This window comes from Callorhinus ursinus, unplaced genomic scaffold (genome assembly GCF_003265705.2).
Source record: "Callorhinus ursinus isolate GAN/ISIS: 27379988/994484 unplaced genomic scaffold, GSC_fseal_2.0 scaffold24, whole genome shotgun sequence".
Classification (NCBI taxonomy): domain Eukaryota; kingdom Metazoa; phylum Chordata; class Mammalia; order Carnivora; family Otariidae; genus Callorhinus; species Callorhinus ursinus.
Genome location: NW_027397086.1, coordinates 30,196,451 through 30,217,654, shown reverse-complemented (window position 1 = coordinate 30,217,654; position 21,204 = coordinate 30,196,451). Strand labels below are relative to the sequence as shown.

General features: G+C 35.7%; 1 protein-coding gene across 5 annotated transcripts in view; it reads left to right on the top strand.

Moving 5' to 3' along the window:
- The window catches only part of TDRD7 (tudor domain containing 7), a 76,667-nt gene that overhangs the window by 7,628 nt on the left and 47,835 nt on the right, over positions 1 to 21,204 (top strand). For 3 of the 5 annotated variants that reach the window (XM_025887957.2, XM_025887955.2, XM_025887956.2), the window contains exons 2-6: positions 5,950 to 6,159; positions 8,464 to 8,605; positions 9,576 to 9,789; positions 17,908 to 17,981; positions 20,258 to 20,475. In XM_025887957.2, the coding sequence (XP_025743742.1) occupies positions 5,956 to 6,159; positions 8,464 to 8,605; positions 9,576 to 9,789; positions 17,908 to 17,981; positions 20,258 to 20,475 (852 nt within the window). In that variant the 5' untranslated portion in view covers positions 5,950 to 5,955. Of the gene's footprint in view, positions 1 to 5,949; positions 6,160 to 7,737; positions 7,899 to 8,463; positions 8,606 to 9,575; positions 9,790 to 17,907; positions 17,982 to 20,257; positions 20,476 to 21,204 lie in introns of those variants that run through there. The other 2 variants (XM_025887958.2, XM_025887959.2) reach the window with 2 other exon arrangements.

The following is a 21,204-nucleotide window of genomic DNA, read 5'->3' as shown; positions in this document are numbered from 1 at the left end:
ATGGAGGTTCTGAGACTCTGCAGCTGTCATCTTTTGCTGCCATGAATTTTCTGTTTACTCTTTAGAGTGCCTCTCTGTCTCACTGACTTGGAATCTGTACCATCCCTGTGAGTGGCTTCCATATACCTTATCATATCTTGGTTATTTAACTTCCCTGAGCTTCGGTTTTCTCATCTACAGAATGAAGAATACTTTCCTCCCAGAATTATTATGTATATTAAACTTTTAGAAAATCCAAATCTCAGAATTTGGATTCTCACAAGAGAAAGAAAAACATATGTCTACCCAAAGATTTATACTATTCAAAGCAGCCTTATTTATAATACCCCCAAATTGGAAGCAACCCAAATGCCTATCAACATTCAGATGGATAAATAAATTGTGGCATGTCTACACAGTGAAATACTGCTATCATAGTATAAGAAGTATTTGCTGATAAATGGGGAAACATGGGTGAAACTCAAGAACACCAGGCAAAAGTGATCTATCCTGACAGAAAGCAGATTAGTGGTTGCCAGGAGCCAGGACAGTGTATATGAGAAGGTGAGAGTTGCCTGCAGAGTGGCACAACTTGAAAGAATTTCTTTCTCTCAGACTTATTGATACATACTTCACATATAATAAAAGTCACCTTTTTTTGGTTTATAGTACTATGGATTTTGACAAACTTACATAGTTTGTCAATCAAGATATAGAATATCTCCATGGCTCCCCCAGATTGCCCTGTGCCTTCTCTGTAGTCCATCCCCTCCTTAAACTTCCATCCCTTGGCAACCACTGATCTAATTTCTATGCATATAGTTTTGCCTTTTCCAGAATGTTACATAAATAGAATCATATAGCATATAGTCTTTTGTGTCTGTCTTCTTCCACTTAGCATCATGTGAGAGTCATCCATATAGTTTTATGTATCAATAGTTTGTTCCTTTTAATTACTGAATAGTACTTCACCACATGGATGTGCCATATTTGTTGATTCATTGACCTGCTGATAGACATTTGGATTGTTTCTAATTTGGTGGTAATTATGAATAAAGCTACTATAAATATTTAATTACAGGTTTTTGTATTAACATATGTAATTGTTTCTCTTGGGTAATGACATACATGTAAGATTTTTGGATTGTATAAGTATATGCTTCTTACTTCATAAGAAACTGCCAAGCTGTTTTTTTTCAAAGTACTGTTTTGCAAGCCCACCAGACATGTACAAGAATTCTAGTAGCTCTGCATTCTTATCAGCACTTCATATTGTTGGTTTTTTTAAAGTTTAAGCTATTCTAGTGGATGGGTAGTGATGCCTCATTGCGGATTTAATTTTCATTTCCCTAAAGAATAATGTGTTTTTTGGCCATCTACATCTCTACTTTAGTAAACTTTAGTATGTGTTCAAATATTTTGCACATTTTAAATTGGGCTTTTTGTTTTCTTATTGAGTTTTGAGTGCTGTTTTTATATACTGGTTACCAGTCCTTTATCAGTTGTGTTACAAAAATATATTCTTTCAGTCTGTGGCTTGTCTTTTAATTTTCCTAACAGAAATTTAAATTTAAAAGAGCAGAAATTTAAAATTTTGATGCGATCCAATTTGTCAATTTTTTCTTCGGTGTTCTAAAATAAAATCTTGGCCAAACCCAAGATTGCAAAGATTTACTCCTTTGTTTTTTTTCTAGACGTTTTACAGTTTTAGCTTTTTCAAGCTAAACAGCACTCTTGAACTTTGTCCATTGAATTTTTTGGGTAACTGTCAAAAATCAGTTGACTATATATGTGTTGGTCTATTTCTGGATTATGTATTCTATTCCATTGATGTGACAGTCCTTTTGACAATACATTACTTTGATTTATATACTTTTATAGTAAGTCTTGAAATCAGTCTTTTTGCACTGTCTGGGACCTCCATTGTGATAATGAATAGGAATGAAGAGTGAACATTCTTGTCCTTTTACCAATCTTAGGGAGAAAGCATTCATTCTTTTGTTACATATTATGTTAGCTGTGGGTTTTTCACAGATATTCTTTATCAGGTTGAGGAGGTCCCCTTCTATTCTTATTTTCTGAGAGTCCTTATCGTAAATGATTTTGAACTTTGTCAAATGTCTTTTCTTCACCTATTGATATCATGTAGTTTTTATCCTTTAGTCTGTTGATATAGTTACATTGGTTGATTTATGAATGTTGAACCAGTCTTGCATTTCTAGAGTAAACCATAGTTGATCATAATGTGTTATCCTTCTTACATATTGTTAGATTTGGTTTGTTAATATTTTGTTAGGAATTTTTGCAATTATGTTAATGAGGGATGTTAGTTTGTGCTTTTCTTATAATGTTTTTTCTGGTTTCAGTATCAGCATAATGCTGGCCTCATAAAATGAGTTTAGAAGTATTCCCTTCCCCTGTGTTTTTTGGAAGAGTTTGTGTAGAAGTAGTATTATTTTTTCTTGAAGTTTTGGTAGAATTGACAATAAAACCATCTGGGTTTGAGTTTTCCTTGTGTGAAAGTTTTTAACTACAAATTCAACTTCTCTAACAGATACAGGGATATTAAGGTTATTTATATCTTCTTGAATAAGCTTTAGAATTTGTGTCTTTCAATGAATTTACTCCATTTCATCTAACTGACCAAATTTATTGGCATAAGTTGTTCATTATATTTGCTTTTTAATGTCTGTAGGACCTGTATTGATGGGTTCTTTAATCCCATTAATAATAATTTGTGTCTTCTCTCTTTTTTTCTTTATCAACTTTATTGATTTTTTTAAAAAACTAGTTTTGGTTTCTTGATTTTTTTCTTTAACTTTTCTATGTCATTACTGATGTGTTTCATCAGTTCAACATTAATTTTGCTCTCATTTTCATTACTTCCTTCCTTTTACTTATATTTGGTATAATTTTCTCTCTTTTCTCAAGATAGCAGATTAGATCACTGAATTGGGACCTTTCTTCTTTTCTAACATAAGCATATAATGCTACAAAATTCCCTTTAAATATTGTTTCAACGGCATCCAGCAAATATCTCCGTACATTGTGTTTTCATTTATTTAAAAATATTTTCTGATGTTTTTGTTCTGAAGGAGGCTTCCTTTCTGACCCTTGGTGTTTTAGAAACGTCATTAAATTGCAAATACATAGGGATTGTCCACATATCTTTCTGTTACTGATACCTAATTTAATTTTTTTCTGGTCATGGGATACTCTTTGTATAATTTCAGCTATTCTAAATTGGTCAAGAATTGTCTTAAGTCCCAGAATATATTCTGTTTTGGTGAATGCCCCACGGGCTCTTGAAAAGAATGTGTATTCTGCTATTATTGGGGTAGAGTCTTCTATAAATATCAAGTAGGTCAGTTTGGTTGATGTTGTTAATCAGCTCTTCTATATCCTTACTGATTTTTTGTTTACTGGTTCTGCCAATTACTGAGAAAGAAGTGTTGAATTTCCAAATAATTGTGAAGATTTTTATCCTTTCAGTTATTGGTTTCTGCTTCATGTGTTTTGAAGCACTGATATTTGGTGCAGTCACATTGGGATTGTTATATCTTTCTGATGAATTAACTCCTTAATTATGTAATGTCTGTCCTTATCCTGGGTGATATTCCTTGTTTTGGTATTAATTAATATGGCATATCTTTTTCTATCTTTTTACTCTGAACCTATGTTGTTTCTCGTATATAGTGTATAGGTTGTTTCTCGTATATAGTGTGTAGGTAAGTCTTTTATATCTGCTCCACCAATCCTAAATTTTTATTGAGATATTTTCAACATTTACATTTGATGTAATTATTGCTGTGGTTGGCTTTAAATCTACCATTTTGCCACATGTCTTCTATTTGTGTTATCTGTTCTTTGTGGTGGTGGTTGTTTCTGCCCCCCCCTTTTTTGCCTAATTTTTTTTTTTTAATTCCAGGATAGTTTACATACAGTAGTATATAGTTTCAGGTGTACATCTAATTGCTTTTTGGTTTAACTTTTTATCCTGCTTTATCTTTACTACTGGCTTATTAATTATGCTTCTTTAAAAATTTTTAGTGGTTGCCATAAGGTTTACAATATATGTCTTTATCACATTCCCCTTTCAAATAATATTATACTACACATTGTGTATATACACATAGTATTAATTAAATGTTGGTGCTGGTGGTGACTATTTGAACAGAGTTAATGTTTAGCAGAGGGAAGTATATAATGAGTATTTAGGTTATTTGCCATGTAAACCTTGCTGTCATTTGAGTATCATATTTATAATTAAGAGCACTCACAAATAAGCTGATATCATATCTCCTTTTCAAAATGGACAAAGGAGGGAAATGCTAGCATCGTATACTATGCCTCCTTTTTGTTTTCTAAACCAGAGAAAGAATAAGACTGTCTAGAATTCTGTGCTGTCCAATATAGTATCCACTAGCCACATTTAATTCCAATTAAATTAAAAATTCAGTCCCTCAGTCATGCTGGCCACATTTCAAGTGCTCAGTCACCACATGTATTGGACAGCACAGATATAAAACATTTCCATCAGCACAGAAAGTTCTGTTGGGTAGCACTGTGGAAGGAAGCACTTTTTAACAAGTTGTCCACGGCTTGCCTTCCTAAGTCCACTTCTCCTGGCTTCTTGAATGTCATTCTGTCCTTGTATCACCATTCCATTTACTATTAGTCCAAAGAGAATGTGAGTGGTTAATCTTGAAAAATGCCAGTTACTGACCAATGAAAATTCATTTTTTCTCTTGCTTGACCTGTCTGCTGTGTATGACACTTTTGAATATACCATTCTTCTTGGTTCTTTCCTCTTTGTGTTTATATGACACCAGCTCTGCCTTTTCTACTTCTGTCTCTCTGGTTACTTTTTCTCAGCCTTTTATAGGTTCTTCTTTCTCTGCCCATGCTTTAATGACAGACTTCCATAGAGGTCCATCCTTAACCTTATTTTTGACTCCCTGGATACCAAGTACCACATATATGTTGAAGGCCAGCAACTCTAAATCCACCTCAGATCTCTAACATGAATTCCTAGTTAATATATCTGTGCGGCTGACCTACAAGCATCCCAGCCTCCATATGTCCCAAGGGAATTCATTATCTTCCTCTCTTACAAACCTGTTCTACCTCATCTCAGTGTGGGTCATTACTTCCCACCATGTTTCTAAGCTAGAAACTTGGGAAATTCCCTCATTATGCAAACCAGTTAATCAATTTCTGTTGATTCTACCTTCTAATCACCTCTTAAATTGAGTTTTTGTTTATTCCCAGGGTGCTGTCTTCAAGTCCTCCACATTTCCAAGTATCTTTACAACTCATTAGTTTTTCTCCTTTTCATTTATCATCCCCACTACTGAATAGTTACCTTTTCTAAAATGCAGAGTTGATCACTTTATTCCCCTGTTTAAAATATCTCTAAGGTCCCACATTATGTTTGCCAAAATGCACATATTAACATAATATAGGGGTCTCATCTGGATCTGCCTCTTTCCACCTCTTTCAGTCCTCAGCTTATAACTTTAGAGTCTTTGTTCAGTTATGTCCAGCCACTTAACTGCCTGGAATTCCTCAGAATCAACCATGTACTTCTCTCTGAACTCTGTGCCTTTTGAACTTCCTGTTCCCTTTACTTGAGGTTGATACCTCTCTCCATCCTTACCCCACACACCCTTTTCCTCCTTGCCTGGCTGATTCCTTCATGTCCTTCAGGATTCCATTCAGGCCTCCCCTTATCTGGGAAAAATTCCCTTCTTTCCCCAGACTAGTCTTTTTGCCCATCTGACTTCCCTGTCTTCTCATAGTATTCTGTGCTTTTCTCTACCATAGCAGTTATTTCTCTGTATTGTAATAGCACAGAAAATATTCTGTAATAGTTGATGGGATAATCTAACACGTGTACACTCTGAAAATCTATTTGAATCCACAGACTAATGAATCCTATTATAGTAACCTTCTATTATGTTCTTATAGGTGAAGATGCTGGAAGCAGATCTGGTTTCAAAAATGCTACGAGCTGTCCTACAGTCTCATAAGAACGGAATAGCATTACCCCGGCTCCAAGGAGAGTACAGATCCTTGACTGGAGACTGGATCCCCTTTAAGCAGTTAGGTTACCCTACACTAGAAGCCTATCTGAGAAGTGTGCCAGCAGTTGTGAGGATAGAGACTAGATCTGGAGAGGTAAGAAGGTAATTGTGCATGTCACAAGAGTCAAACCAATCTTAATTGCCTACCTGGCACTTCTAATCTCCTAACTAGAATAGAAGTCAAAGTGAAAAGTACTAGCTAAGTGGTTTGAGACTGGTAGTGATAGAACAGCATCCAAAGCACAACCTAGATTCTGAGGTCTCTTACTTTTTCCCTCAAATTCTTTTCATTGTAAAGATAAGACTCTAATCACATTAAATAAAACATTTTAAAGTTAAAGTTTACCCAGTCTTCAGCATTCAAGCAAAATAAGTGTACTGGAGACCTAACTGCCAGGTGTCATACCCCATGCATTATAAACCTGCTACAACTGTTTTTGCCCAGGTCATAATGACCTCCTAGTTACCAAAGCCAATAGATACTTAGAAATTCTCATTGTTTTACCTCATTCCTATCTGTTCCTATTTTCTGGACCCTCGTTCAATCCCTAATGGATCATTCAGCACTTTGATTATTACAGGGTTATCCCTACCATTCTCCTTGTCTTGAATCCCTTCTTTCTCTAGACTGTTCTGGCCTTCACATCATTATGATCATGTTATTTAAATTTTTTAGTTTCTCTGGAAGAATATTTTATGTATAACATAGCAATTTGGTGTAGTAATGAAATGTTTTATTGCACATACCCTGTGGCCCAGCAGTTTCACCTCTTGGTGTCTGCCCAATGCACAGTGTGAAAGATATAGACAAACCATTGTCCAAAAGACAAAAAGCACCCACCTCCCCAAACAGCACATTCTTCTGGGTACATTTCTGCATGTGTAAATAGATAAAAGAGATCTGGGCTATTTCTCCCCAAAACTTGTAATAGTTGTCGTTCTGTTTGGTGGCATAGGGAAGGCGGTGGAGGAGAGAAAAGGGAACCAGGATTAGGAGAGTGATCAAAGGGAAGACTCACCTGATCTGTAATAATTTTTATAAGGAGCATGTATAAATTAATTAACTATTATATTAATAATAAAACTTGTTTCAACATCCCTGATTCTCCCACACAGCTTTAAGCCCCCCTTCTGTCTACTTGGCACTCTGTAATACATCCAAGATAGCACTTGACACAGTGTTTTCTATTTAGTCTCTTTGTGTCTTTTTTTTTTGGTAAGTTTCTTGAGGATGAATGATTGTTTTTTCACCCCTAATAGTTGGTGCTTAATAAATATGTGTTTGAATGTGTGAATGATCAAATGTCTTCATGAATTAATTAATATATTAATAATGCCTCATATGGTTACTAGGCTATGATTTACTCAACCCTGTGGTCCTATTATGAACATTTTTAATATTTCCAAATTTTGATTATTAAAATAACCCCTGTTGCACATTTTCGGTATGTAAATTTTTCTTCCTTTCAATCATATTCTTGTAATATATTTTCAGGAATAGAAATACTGGGCCAAAGAATAGAGTATGCCTTGGCTTATGTAAAGCCTCATTGCTTTCCTGTTCTTGATTTCAGCTTAGAATCAGAGACTTTTTAACACTATGATGGGGCTTTTAGAGACCTACATACTTGAAAAAAATCTCCTATATATCACACCGGTTTTTTTCCAAAAGATGAAAAGCTGAGCTGCTGTGTTTTAAGCAGATGCCACTGGGTCCAGGGCCTCAGCTTGCCCTGCCTTGCCCTCACCCCTCTGCCACTGCCACTGTGAGGCCCCAGAGCTGCCATTGAACAGCTTGAAAACCCCAGATCTAAGCCCACTCCCTCTTTACAGGTGAGAATACGAAGATGTGGGAGGTAAACTAATTTTTCCCAAGTCACCCAGTTAATTCACTTCAGTGACAAGATTAGGATTGGGTGGTCTTTGAGAGGTAATACGAATAGCAATTATGAGTATGTACTTAGGATTCAGAGAGATAGCCTCGCTGTGTGACAGGAAGTTTGCTTAACTTTCCTGAGCCTCCATTGCCCATGTATAAAATGGGAATAAAATACATCTCGAGGGTTATATGAGATAATATTTGGGACACAGGTTTCTTCTGGTTCATTTGTTAATCCCATAGTACCTAGCACATTGTAGATGCTTAATGAATACCTATTTAAGGAATAAATACAATTTTCAATTTGAGGAAAGATTATTCAATGTGCTAGACTATTCATGGTTTCTCTTGTAGAATATGTAATTCTGCTCTACAGTATCAAGGAGAGAGACGTAAATATTTGCATATAGTTTGATTTGGGATGTGTAAACTCGCTAAGATCCACTTTTAAAAAATGAGCCTCTAGGCACCAGTGAATCTGAGAAATGTTTCTCTTCTCACCTTGCCTCTCGTGAATAGATTACCTGCTATGCCATGGCCTGCACAGAAACTGCAAGAATTGCTCAGCTTGTGGCTCGTCAGAGGAGTTCTAAAAGGAAAACCGGACGGCAAGTTAATTGTCAGATGAGAGTAAAGAAAACCATGCCATTTTTTCTAGAAGGTAAGTTCTTTTCATATGCTAAAATTTTAAGCCTGTGTATGAATACATTGTCCTATGGAGTTATGGAAGCATTGCTTGTATTCATGATAAACACCTCTGTTTGTTACATTCACATGTCAAGGGGGGAATCCTAAAGTTAGTATTTCCATTTGAAATTGACTTCCATCACCAGATGATGAGCATAACTTACTAAATTATTATACAGCGTGAAATAACTCAGAATAGATTTTAATTAAGCTTATTGTGGCCAAGTATTGCTTTATTCTTTTAAGTTATTTGGGGTAAAGCCTAATCCAAAATGTTGGATGAACCAAGAACCTAGGATTTAATGCCTTATTTAGCAAATCATGTCTTTATACTTTTATACTAAAATCCTCTATTTTCAGGGGAAAAAACCATGAATTATATAATACACAAAGGTGTTGTAGGCAACTCAGCCAGAGTTTACTGAACACTTACCTCAAAGAGCTTATAATCATTCTAAAACTAAATTCTCAAGATATAGTTCAATGGTAATAGAAAAGAGTAGATGCCTAAATGCCATAGTGAGCATTTTCAACAAGGGAGCAATTGAGGTGAGAATGGCAATGGAGGGCTTCACAGTGAAGGGGGACTTGACCCAGACCTCAGACGATGGGAAGAGTTTAAATTGATGGAGAAGAGATAGGAGGACTGAGTATTTTGCATTTGTAGCAGCATGAGGTGGCTGCCACTGAAGGGTTGAGTGCTGAGTAGAGAGATGATAACTGGCTAGTTTAACATATGAAGCCACATTTTAAAGAATCTCACCTGCTAAATGCCAATCTATTCTTCCCCCACTGACAAACCCTGTAGTGGCAACTTCCTCGTGTTCTTTCAAACTGTTCTGAGACTAGAGACCCACAGAAAACATCTGGACAGGGGAATGGCATAGTGAAAACTAGACTTTTGGGAAGCTAATTGATTTTATTATGTATGCCTAACTTCTTAGGAAAACCAAAAGCAACCCTCAGACAACCAGGAATTTCTTCAGATTTTTCTATCAGCAAAAAACCTAACCCAACACTGTTAAGAGACAGAGGAAACTCTCTTGGAGTTAAGTCTGATGCTGAAATGCCGCCTTACACATTACACACAACTATTGGAAGTGAAGTATTCAAAGACGTTCCAGTGCAGAGGCATGTGACCATGTCTACCAACAACAGGTATTTGGGCTTTATCTGGCTAAAAGGAGAAAAGTATGGTGAACGTAGGATAATAAATGTTAAAAATGTTTGTTCAGGATAAGAAGGAAATACTCTCTGTTATATCTAATGTAAGTTCACATGTGGAAGGGAAATGCATCATTACTACAAGGCCACTTTCCCTGCTACCTAAATGTCATTGTCTGAATATCTTTATTTTACATTTTCTCTGCGTTTTTGGTAATCTCTCCTTATAAAATTCACATTGAAAGCTCTCACAGGAAAAAAAAACTCTTAACGAGTTATTCTAAGATGCTGTTTCAGCATAACTTACAATTTTTTCTGAAAACCTTTCTTATAATTACTTTTGTAAATTTTTGGTAAAATCTTACTGATTTGTGCATTCCACTATGCTCTAATAATCATATCTATAATTATACAGTAGCATCATACATCCGTGTATCAGAATATTGGACAGAATAAGGGCAAGCTTAAAGTCATAGTTTGGGTGCTGCCATTTACTAGCCAGGTGAATAAGTGAAATTGTTTCATCTTTTGGGCTGTGGTTTTCTCATTCATTTAATGAAAAGGTTAAACTAGGTGATCTCAAAATTCCTTTCTGGTTCTAAATTTTTTTTTTTAAGATTTTATTTATTTGAGAGAGAGAGAATGAGAGAGAGAAAGCACATGAGGTGGGGAGGGTCAGAGGGAGAGGCAGACTCCCTGCTGAGCAGGGAGCCCGATGTGGGACTCGATCCAGGGACTCCAGGATCATGACCTGAGCCGAAGGCAGTCGCTTAACCAACTGAGCCACTCAGGCACCCATGGCTCTAAATCTTATAATGTAATTCAGGTCAGCAAACTACGACCCATGGGCCAAACCTGGCCCATTGCCTGTTTTTTTTGTAAATAAAGTTTTATTGAAACAAAGCCACATCCCTTTTTTATATATTGTCTGTGGTTGCTTTTGCACAACCACAGAGTTGAGTAGTTGTACAGAGATAGTATGGCCTGCAAAATCTAAAATGTGTACTAGTGGACCCTTTACAGAAAAAGTTTACCAACTCCTGATATAGATGAATCAGTATCACATTCTTTCATTCTTTTCGTGTCTTTATAAAATAAATTTTGTTGTATCATATCCTTTTAAATCAGTGTTCAGAAATCCCAGCACTGTCCCCCATACTAGAATATTTAGAAAGAATTATTTTTAATAAGTTAGGTGAAATTTTTCATAGTGGTATATATTTAATGCTAGTTATGGCTAGTTATTACAATTTTGATGAGGTCTAGGAAATACATAGTTAAAACTTGGATCTTTACCCAAAGCACAGGTTGGGTCCCATATGTGATTAAGGTACCATCATCTCCTCTAGTTGTGTGCCTAAATTTCAAGATCCATTTTGAATTGAATCTATAAAATGACAGCAAAACCAAGACATTCTGGATTGTGGTCTCAGGGGGGCATTCTCTATCCTATGGTCTGGTGTCTCCTACCTGTCTCTTAGTGTCAATAGGCAACCTAAGTAAGTGCCTTCCATTCCTCCAGGTAGCACCAGCAGTAATTGAGTGGCGGCTGTGCCAGCACCAAGCAGCCCAAAGAGCCGGCCCATGATGGTCCTTTCTGACCTACAGCCTAATGTGTTGTCACCCTTCCACCTAGCAGCATTAGGCCCAGGGATGTACATTCTGCTCTGATGGGCGGCACCTGCAGAGATCAAGAAGGAGCCCCAACAGCAACAAATAAATGTACCAGACCAGAATAGCACCATAAGGGCACTGAAAAATGAGTTATCATTGGAACTACAGCCTACAGAAGTGGGCCAGGAGCTATGTGCTAAACCTAAGTAGTCTAAAATATGACTTTTAGATAGAATTCAGAGTCTCCTAACATATGTCCAAATGTCCAGGATACAATAAAAAAAATAATTTGTTACATTAAGAACCAGGATAATGACAGCTTGAATGAGAAAAGACAGTTGACAGATGCCAACACCAAGATGAATCAGATGTTGAAATTATCTGACAAGAATTTTAAAGCAGCTCTCCTAAAAATGCTTCAATGAACAATTGCAAATAATTTGAAAAAAGTGGAAAAATAGGAAATTCACCAAAGAAATAGAACATATAAAAAAAGAACCAAATGGAAACTATAGTATTAAAAAATGGAATACCAGAATAAAAAAATCACTGGGTAAGCTCAATGACAGGATGAATATGACAGAGAAGAGAATCAGTGAACTTGAAGATAGAGCAATAGAAATGGCCCAAGATGAAAAACAGAGTAGACTTCCTTCAAAAACAAAGTAAAACAAACAAACAAACAAAAAACACCTAGTAGAGCCTGAGGGGCCTATGGAAATAAAACACCTAGAAGAGCCTTAGGGACCTGTGGGGAAAATAAGAAAAGGTCTAACATGTGTATTACCAGAGTCTCAGAAGAGACTCAGGAGAAGACAAAGAGTGGGGCTGAAAGAGTATTTGAAGGCATAATGGCTGAAAACTTCTTAAATTTGGCTAAGGACGTAAACCTACAGATTCAAGAGTTCGGAGAGTCCTAAATAGGATAAATTCATTGAAACTCACATGGAAGACACATGATAATTAAACTTCTAAAAACTAAAGACAAAGAAAAAAATCTTGAAAACAGCCAGAGAGAAATGACACATCATCTATAGGGGCATACCAGTTTTGTTTTGTTTTGTTTTTTAAGATTTATTTATTTATTTATTTTAAAGCGAGAGTAATATTAAATAGTAAAAACTATTAACTTAAAATCTGAGGACTCACCAAATCTTTTGAGAAGCTAATAAAAGGCATAAATGATCTTCCCAGAAAAATAAATGCGTACACATATACACACATCTTTGCATATTAATTCAGGAGATTCGTGGCCCCCAGAAGCCCTTTTTCAGGATCTGTGGTTAAGAACTCAGTTCTTAACCAGTTAACAAACTGGAAGGTTCTAGAAAAATAACATGACAGATATTTTCTGACATTGTAGGTATCAAGGTAAGTTTACCATGTGTCACCAGTAAAATAGAAAGGGGTCAGGTGTAAGGATATCTGATTGATTTGTGATTTCTCTGGTTTATATGAGGGAAGGAAATGTTTATCTCTAAAATAATGTAATTCATGACCATTGTATTTTTATTAAGGTGATAAAATTACTAAATTAGGTATTTAATATATTTATCCATAAAACATAGATAAATACAGTGCTGAAGGTCGAGGTTCCCATTAGGCCCAGAAAGAGAGAAGAAATCGCTATGTGTATATTTATAGTGAGTAAGATCATGGACTTTGGATAGGAATAAATGGCTGTCTGGCATTAGCTAACAGACACCATGATCATAAAGGCATCTTTCAAGAATTAAGCTAAGTGAATATAAATTTATTGTTAGTTTCTAAGTCTTTGTATGTTTGACTACTGTATGTTTAGTACATCCTAAATATTTGTAGGAAACATTTTCTAAGATACCTTTATTGCTTTGTTCTGATTGCAAAAGCACTATGTGTATGGTATAGAAAATTTGCAAAGCATAAGGAAGTAAAAGGAATAAAAAAATTGCCTCTAATCCAAACATAAATGTAAACATTTAAAAAATGTCTATTGGGGGCACCTGGGTAACTCAGTTGATTAAGCGTCTGACTTGATTTCGGCTCAGGTCATGATCTCAGGGTCCTAGGATAGAGCCCTGCATGGGGCTCTGCCCTCAGTGGGAAGTCTGCTTGAGGATTCTCTCTTGCCCTCTCCTCCTGCCCCTCCCCCCCTCAAATAAGTAAATCTTTAAAAAATATATCTATTTTAGGGACGCCTGGTTGGTTAAGCACCTGACTCTCGCTTTCAGCTCAGGTCATGATCTTGTGGTCATGAGATTGGGCCCCACATCAGGCTCTGTGCTTATCTTGGAGTCAGCTTGAGATTCTTTCTCCCTCTCCCTTTGCTTCTCCCTCCCCCCTCTCTAAAATAAATAAGTCTTTAAAAAAATATATGTATTTTATTTATTTGTATATGGTTTTAAAAATACCAGTAGGATTGTGCTGTGTATTACTGTTTTATAACCTGTTTTAAAAGGTAAATACCTTGTTGGCCTTGGGGTATACCTGTGGGTGCTGCTGGCCATGTAGTATCTTTTGACTTATGACCTTGACATAATAGATAGGCTTGTGGTTTTTTAATTTAAAGATATTAAGATTTAGTTCACGAAAATTTATTCTAAGGGGTTTTTGCACTTTTATACTTTTTTAGGTATCTGTATTTTATCAGCTTACATCTTAATGCCTAAGTTTCCCCTGAAAACAGCAAATAAAATTATGTATTTATGAATGAGGGGAAAAAAGAATACTTCTACGTTATCAATTTTTTTAAGTTTGTTTGTTTATTTGTTTATTTAAAGTAATCTCTGTACCCAATGTGGGGCTCGAACTCATGACCCCAAGATCAAGAGTTTCATACTCTTCTGACTGAGCCAGCCAGGTGCCCCTACATTATCATTTTCATGTCAGGGAAGTCCGTTGTCCAACCACCTATTGTTGAATGTAAATGATTTCCATTATTGTAAGCAATTCTTACTGAACATCTCTGTAGAACAGTCCTTGCATATATTCATAACTAGTACCTTAGAATAAATTGGTAAAATTGGGTCGGAGGGTATACATACTAAGGCTATTACTAATTTATGCTCTACACAGATTATACCAATTATATTCTAGAAGCATATGGATGTGATTGTTTCTTTGTACCCCTGTCAACACTAGGCATCACTTTTTTAGTTGATACTTTAAAAGGTGAAAAAATGTACCTGTGTTTTAATGTCTATTTCTTTGACTTTGATTCTTAAGGAGGTTATAATTTTGTCATATGTTTATTCGACCATTTGTAGATCTTCTATGAATTACATGTCTTTGCCCTTTGCACGACTTTTCTGTTTTTTTCTTTTCTCATTTGTAAAAATAATTTATAAATTAAGGATATCGACCCTTTGTAATATGTTGGCAATGTTTCCTGTTTAATTCTGATACTTTCATTATACAAAAACTTTTAAAATTTTCTAGAGTTACATCTATTAATCTGTTTCCTTGTGGCTGCTGTCTTTAGGTGTTAGGCTTAGAAAAGCATTTCTACTCCAATATTATGTAATAGGTCTTCTGTTTTCTTTTAGAATGTTATGATCTCATTAAATCTTTAATCCAGAATTTATGTGGTTGTATAGCATAAGCGTTAGCAGTCCTGTAAGCCAGATGTCCTAATACCAGTCATTGCATAATCTTTTCTTTCCATGCTGGTTTTGAATGTTGTATTCACTAATAATAAATTGTTATAAATATATGACTCAGTTTCTGGGCTTTCCATTCAGAATCATTAATTATCTGCCTATTCTTTTGCTGTGCCAAACTATTCAAATTATTATAACTCTATAATGTGTCAATAACCTTTACTCTCCACTTCCTCCTTTCTCTCCTGATTTGGCTTCTTCTATCATGTGCTTTCATTATACCTATTGCCACTATCATAGCACTTAGTAGGTTTTGTTTTTATAAATATATTTTGTCAGTGCATTATTATCTATTTTCATGTAAGAGATTATACAAATCTAGCAGTTTATAATGCATATTTATTATCTCCTAGTTTCTGTGGGTCAGGTATCTGACACTGCTTAGCTAGGTCCTCTGCTTCAGTCTCTTATGAGGCTGCAGTGAAGGTACTGGCCATGGCTGGGGTGAACTGAGCAAGAATCTGCCTTTGGGCTGATGCACATGGTTGTTGGCATAATCATTTCCTTTTTTTCCTCAGTGCCCGAGTTCCTAGCTGTTGGCCAAAGACCACCTTCAATTTCTTTCCACATAGGCCTCCCCAATATGTCCATTTGCTTCATCAAAGCCAGCAAGGGAGAGATTATGCTAGCGGGGGGGGGGGGAAATTAGAATCTTTTGTAACCTAATCATTTGTAATCCCCTCAACCTTGAAATATTCTGTTGGTTAGAAGCAAGTGACTCAAGGGGAATAGATTGCACAAAGCTGTGGATACCAAGGCAAGAATCACTGGGGGCCATGTCATAACTGCTTCCCACAGTCTGTTTTCTCAACTATATGTATAGTCCATGAGATAGGGGTGTGTTTCTCTTGCTTAATCATAGATCATTACTGTCTCCCCATGCTCCCACATAGTAGGTCCTTAAGCAAGTGTTTGTGGGGTAAGAATGTGTCTCTAATATGTGGCATATGTTTAGATTTGATGGGGGATTTTTTTGGATCAGTCTAAGTATTTGTCTTTTTTTTTTTTTTTTTGAGTGCGAGTTGGGTGGGGGGAGAGGGAGAGAGAGAATCCCAAGCAGGCTCCACACCCAGTGCAGAGCCCAACCTCAGGGTTCATCTGATGACCCTGAGATCATGACCTGAGCCAAAGTCAAGAGTTGGACGCCCACCCCACTGAGCCACCCAGGCACCCCACTATTTGTCTTTTAAGAAACAAAATGATAAATGTTTTATACTTACTGTTATAAAATTGATTGGACCTCTTTCATCTTATTATGTTTGTTTTTCATATGTCCCTGCAGTTTCCCTTGAAAACTTTTCTTTTGCTATGTCAACTGTTTTCTTTCCTGTCCATCAGACCTACGCATGCTTGAACCATTGCTCTCCTTGCCATAATCTCTCTATGCTCTCTCTTTGCTCATACATCTCTGCCTGCTACTAGAGCCCTCAAAGTAGACTCAGAGCAGGGGGAGGTTCCAATTTACATTTTTATGGCTCTGGTGCAAGGGAAAAGAGTGCTGTCTCCCTACCAGTTCTGCATAAGTAGGAGTTGGATATGTTTTGGCATCTTCTGTTATTACCCAGATGCATTAATACATAAATATGATGCTCTTATAGTTGCATACCATCATATATTAAGTAAGTTGTATTGGTAGTCTACCATTTAATAATTTATTATAGAATTAAAATATTATGAGATGTGCTTCATTCCAAAGAATTGGTCTAATTTTTAGAGTATTCCATACCATCCAAAAATTGGAAAAAACGTGTACTGTGTCATTGTCACCCACTCTAGTCCCATACCCACTGTTGGGCAACTTGCAGCCATTGATTCATTCAGTCATCTTATTCACTCTTAGAACATTCACTCTCCCTTGCCTGTACCAAGCACTGCCCTAGGCACTGGAAACAGGTCATTAAGACACTTGGAGTCTAGTGAGGGAGACTGACATGAACACAAATGGTGTGTGTGTGTGTGTGTGTGTGTGTGTGTGTGTGTATGTGTGTGTGTGTGTGGTTTCTTTGTCCTCCTATTTGGAAAAATCTTCCTACATATATCCAATATAATTTATATAAAAATTATTTGGGGGAGGGTATGAGATGTGGGGAATCTATGTTTCTTTTTTCCTAACTTGTTATTTGAACAATCCCCTCTGTGGTTTGGAATGCCACTTTTCTCATATGCTCAGATACAATGTAAATTGAGTGTTTCTAAGCTCTCTATCATTTTACTTATCTGTTCAAAGATTATAAATGTTGTAACTTTATAACTCATTACAGTATCTGGTGATGGAAGTCCTTCATTTTTTAGTAACATTCCAAAATATTTCTTTATGTTCAACTGCTTATTCCCTGCATGATTTTTTTTTTTTTTACTTTGTACAGCTGTCCCTTAAAGGTGATTACTTGGAAATCTAACTTCCAAGTTCTTTTAAAGTTCTAGTTTAAATTTAGCTTTTAATACCCATCACCCGGTATTAAGGAGGGCACATGTGGTGATGAGCACTGGGTATTATACACAACGAATGAATCGTTGAACACTGCATCAAAAACTACTGATGTATTATATGTTGGCTAATTGAACATAATAAAAAAAAAGAAAAATGCTAAAAGTAAAACCATAATAAAAAGACTAGTAAACATAACTACATTAAAATTTTAAAAAATAAATTTAGCTTTTAACACATTTTTCCCTGGGTGAATATGAAACATGAAAGCTAATACCAGGTATCATTTTCATTTTTGCTCATTTTCAAATATTCTGACTTGTTTTGCTGTTCAGTGCTGCAGAGACTTTAAATGAAAAGTGGTGTTTAAAACTTGGCATAGATTTTGCTATTAGAATTTTAATTTACTTTTTTTTTTTTTTAACACCTTAGGTTTAGCCCAAAGGCATCCCTTCCACCACCTTTTCAGATGCATCTCTCAAGAACCTGTGCTAAGGAAATGAGTGGTATGTTTTCTAAACATTATCTTCATGATACTTTTTGGCTTCTGGAGCCTCAGAGCCCCTAAGAAAAATATCTGATGGTGGTTTTTCACATTTGCTCTCACCTTACCCTACTTGGAACATATCTCTCTTCCCCTCTTTCCTCATTTCTTTAAATCATGACATGAGGTGATCTAAAGAGAAAATAATACCTCCAGAGATATCATTATTCTGACATAGGCCTTCCTCACATCAGACCAATTCTGTTTCACTTCCGTGTGTCACCTGCAGAGATACTTGTGTCACTTGTCACGCTCTCACTCATTAGAGGGTACATAAAAATATGGGACTTCAACTCATAAAGTGGTTTCAGATATTCCACCATTTAAAAGCCTGGGACCTTAAACCGTGTGCAAGGACCACTGAACATCTAAGTATGAATATAAATGATTCCTTGGGTTATAAAATCCAAAAGGGCTGTTAAAACTGTAAGAAATATAATAAAGTCAAAGAATCTGCAGATTAAAAATGCACACACTTGTTATCTTGTCTTCTCCAACCGAAGTGTAAATTCCCTGCTCATAGAACCCACCTGAGGGACACAGTGTTTCAAAATCAGTATTTATGTTGCAAGAAATTTAAGTGTGATTTTAAATGATTTGCTGCTTTAAGTGTGATTCTTACTGAGTCAAAATAATTTTTTCCGTAAGAACACATCTCTGGTATTTCTTATGGAAATTAATTGAATAATATGATTTCTGTTTATATCAATTACTGTTACACAGGCATTTTCTGAAACATGGCTACTCAGTAAAGTTGTATACCCTTTAGAGATTGTAAATCCTTTTCAATTAGAATGAGCTTTTTTCTATAGAACCATGAGGACTTATTTCAGGAGGACTGCAGTTCACCTGGCAGCTGATATGTACACACTTATACACAGTCTCTCCTACCTGTTATAAAACAGATTACTTCCTTGATTTGTTTAACAAAAGGCACACAGGTTTAGGGGACTCCCAGTGGCCTCACAGAAGAGGTGCATTTAGCAGAGACTCCAATCTTGCATCAGTTCTCACACTCTCTCTTTAAGGGAGGTCTGGCCAGTTCTCGGAAGCTCATCTTTTCCTTATTCCTGGTCCTTTTGTATCATTATCTGGGAAGAACCTAACTAAATTAGTAATGCCTTTATATGGACATCGTGGACTCATTTGTTTGCTGAGCCAAATTAAGTCTTGTGCCCTGTGGTTGATAAAGCAAAGTCAGCATCTAGCCATCCTTAAGGAACCGCTCACCCTTTGGCTTCCTGGCATCCTCAGAGGCCAGCGTTCCCAAACTAGTCTGTGTATCTCTCTACCTGCCAGTTTAAAATAGAACAAAATTTGCTGAATCCCAGTAGAAATACTGTCTGATTAAAATATGAACATATTTTGCTTGTAGATGGTAATCTTTAATACACTCTAATCTGTGTCCCAGGGAAACTTAGAAGAGGTTTGGAATGAATTTCGTTGTTTTTAAAATACCAGAACTATCAGCTATAGTGGACACTCGAATTTCTTTATTGTCTTAGGATGTTGGCTCAGGCATTCTAAGTTTTAAATAAAAAATAAATGTGAGTAAAGAGAGCTAGCTAAAACTTTAAAAAAAATCACTTATAAAAGATAAATGATTTGGATTGAGGAAATAAAAGCAATTAGTAGATATCTGTGGGTACCAGAGCTTTTATTTAGTTTATAAACTGAGGCTAGGATGATTACTGTAGGTGGATCAATTTTTGAACTTCTGTGTATTGCTAAATTATTTTTCTCATTAATAAAGCAAAAAATTATATTTTAAAACCTAGACAATTTTTTATTTTCTATAAAACATTCTTTGATCTTACAATCAAGGCATTATCCTAATGCTTTGTGGAATATAACTTTAAGCATTTCATATAAACCAGTATTGTCTAAAATTTAACCTTTCTTAGTTTTACTTAGGAAATGATTGGTTAAATAATAAATTTCATTATTCTTTACGAGGCAAGATCCTCCTGATGTTTAAATTAAATTAGGAATCATTCTTGTAACATAAAGGGAGCAGGTTCCCTCTGTGGGTGACTGTTGAGCCTACTGGTTATTTCAGAGTTAAAATTTAGAATGAAGTTGCCATAGTCCTGCTTGGCCTAATCCTGCTTGCTTCTAAGTCCCTTGACCCCCATAAGCCTGAAGTATAACAAAGCCTAATGACACAAATACTAGGTAATGGGGATAATCTTAAATGTTAAGCCTTCTGGCTAATTCTATCATTTTTTTAATTTAAAGATAATTTAAATCAGACTGTTGAAAAACCAAATGTCACGCCTCCTGCCTCTTACACTTATAAAATGGATGAGGTTCAAAACCGCATAAAGGAAATACTAAACAAGCATAACAATGGCATTTGGATATCTAAGCTTCCACATTTTTACAAAGAGTTATATAAAGAAGAACTTAATCAAGGAATTTTACAACAATTTGAACACTGGCCTCATATTTGCACGGTACGTTTCTCCTTATTCCTTCCTTCTGATGCCTCCTCCCTGCCCCACTTTCAGATTTTGAGTTATTAGTCATATCACCTTTACCCCGGGAGCATGAAGCACTTGACATAATATTGCTTCATTAATATTTATCTCTAAGGTTAACATCAATTAACCTTAGAGATATCAGTTCTTATTTATAGAAGTATGTCAAGATTGAGGCCTATGTGCGTTGTGATTGCTGTTTTTATATATTTTGTTTTATTTTTATGTGCATTTAATATGTGATAATATGTATATCATTTTGTATTGAACTGCTTCCAGTAGATACTGCTAACTTTGCCGTTTTCATAAGTTGAATTTACTGGTAATAAAACTTTATTAGCTTCAAATTTTACATGCTTATTATTTTGGCTATTTATAGAGTACCTTATTTTAATTTTTAAATTAATACAGGGTTGTGATTTAAAATGTTTACAAACTTCTTTGGAGGAAAAAAATTGACAAGTGAACTGACATCAATTTCTATACCTGTTTTTACTTGAGAGTCTATTATTATACTAAAATGATGGATCAGAATAGTTTATTAGAAATCCTAGTTCAGCCAGCATTAGAGACAATTAGATTCTTAAACTAAAGTAACTATTAGATGTGTCTTAATGTTTTCATTTACATAGTATATATTCAACGATGTAACTATTTTAAATGGCAGCATTAGCAGCTACTTGGGGCTTCTAAGCTTGCAGAATT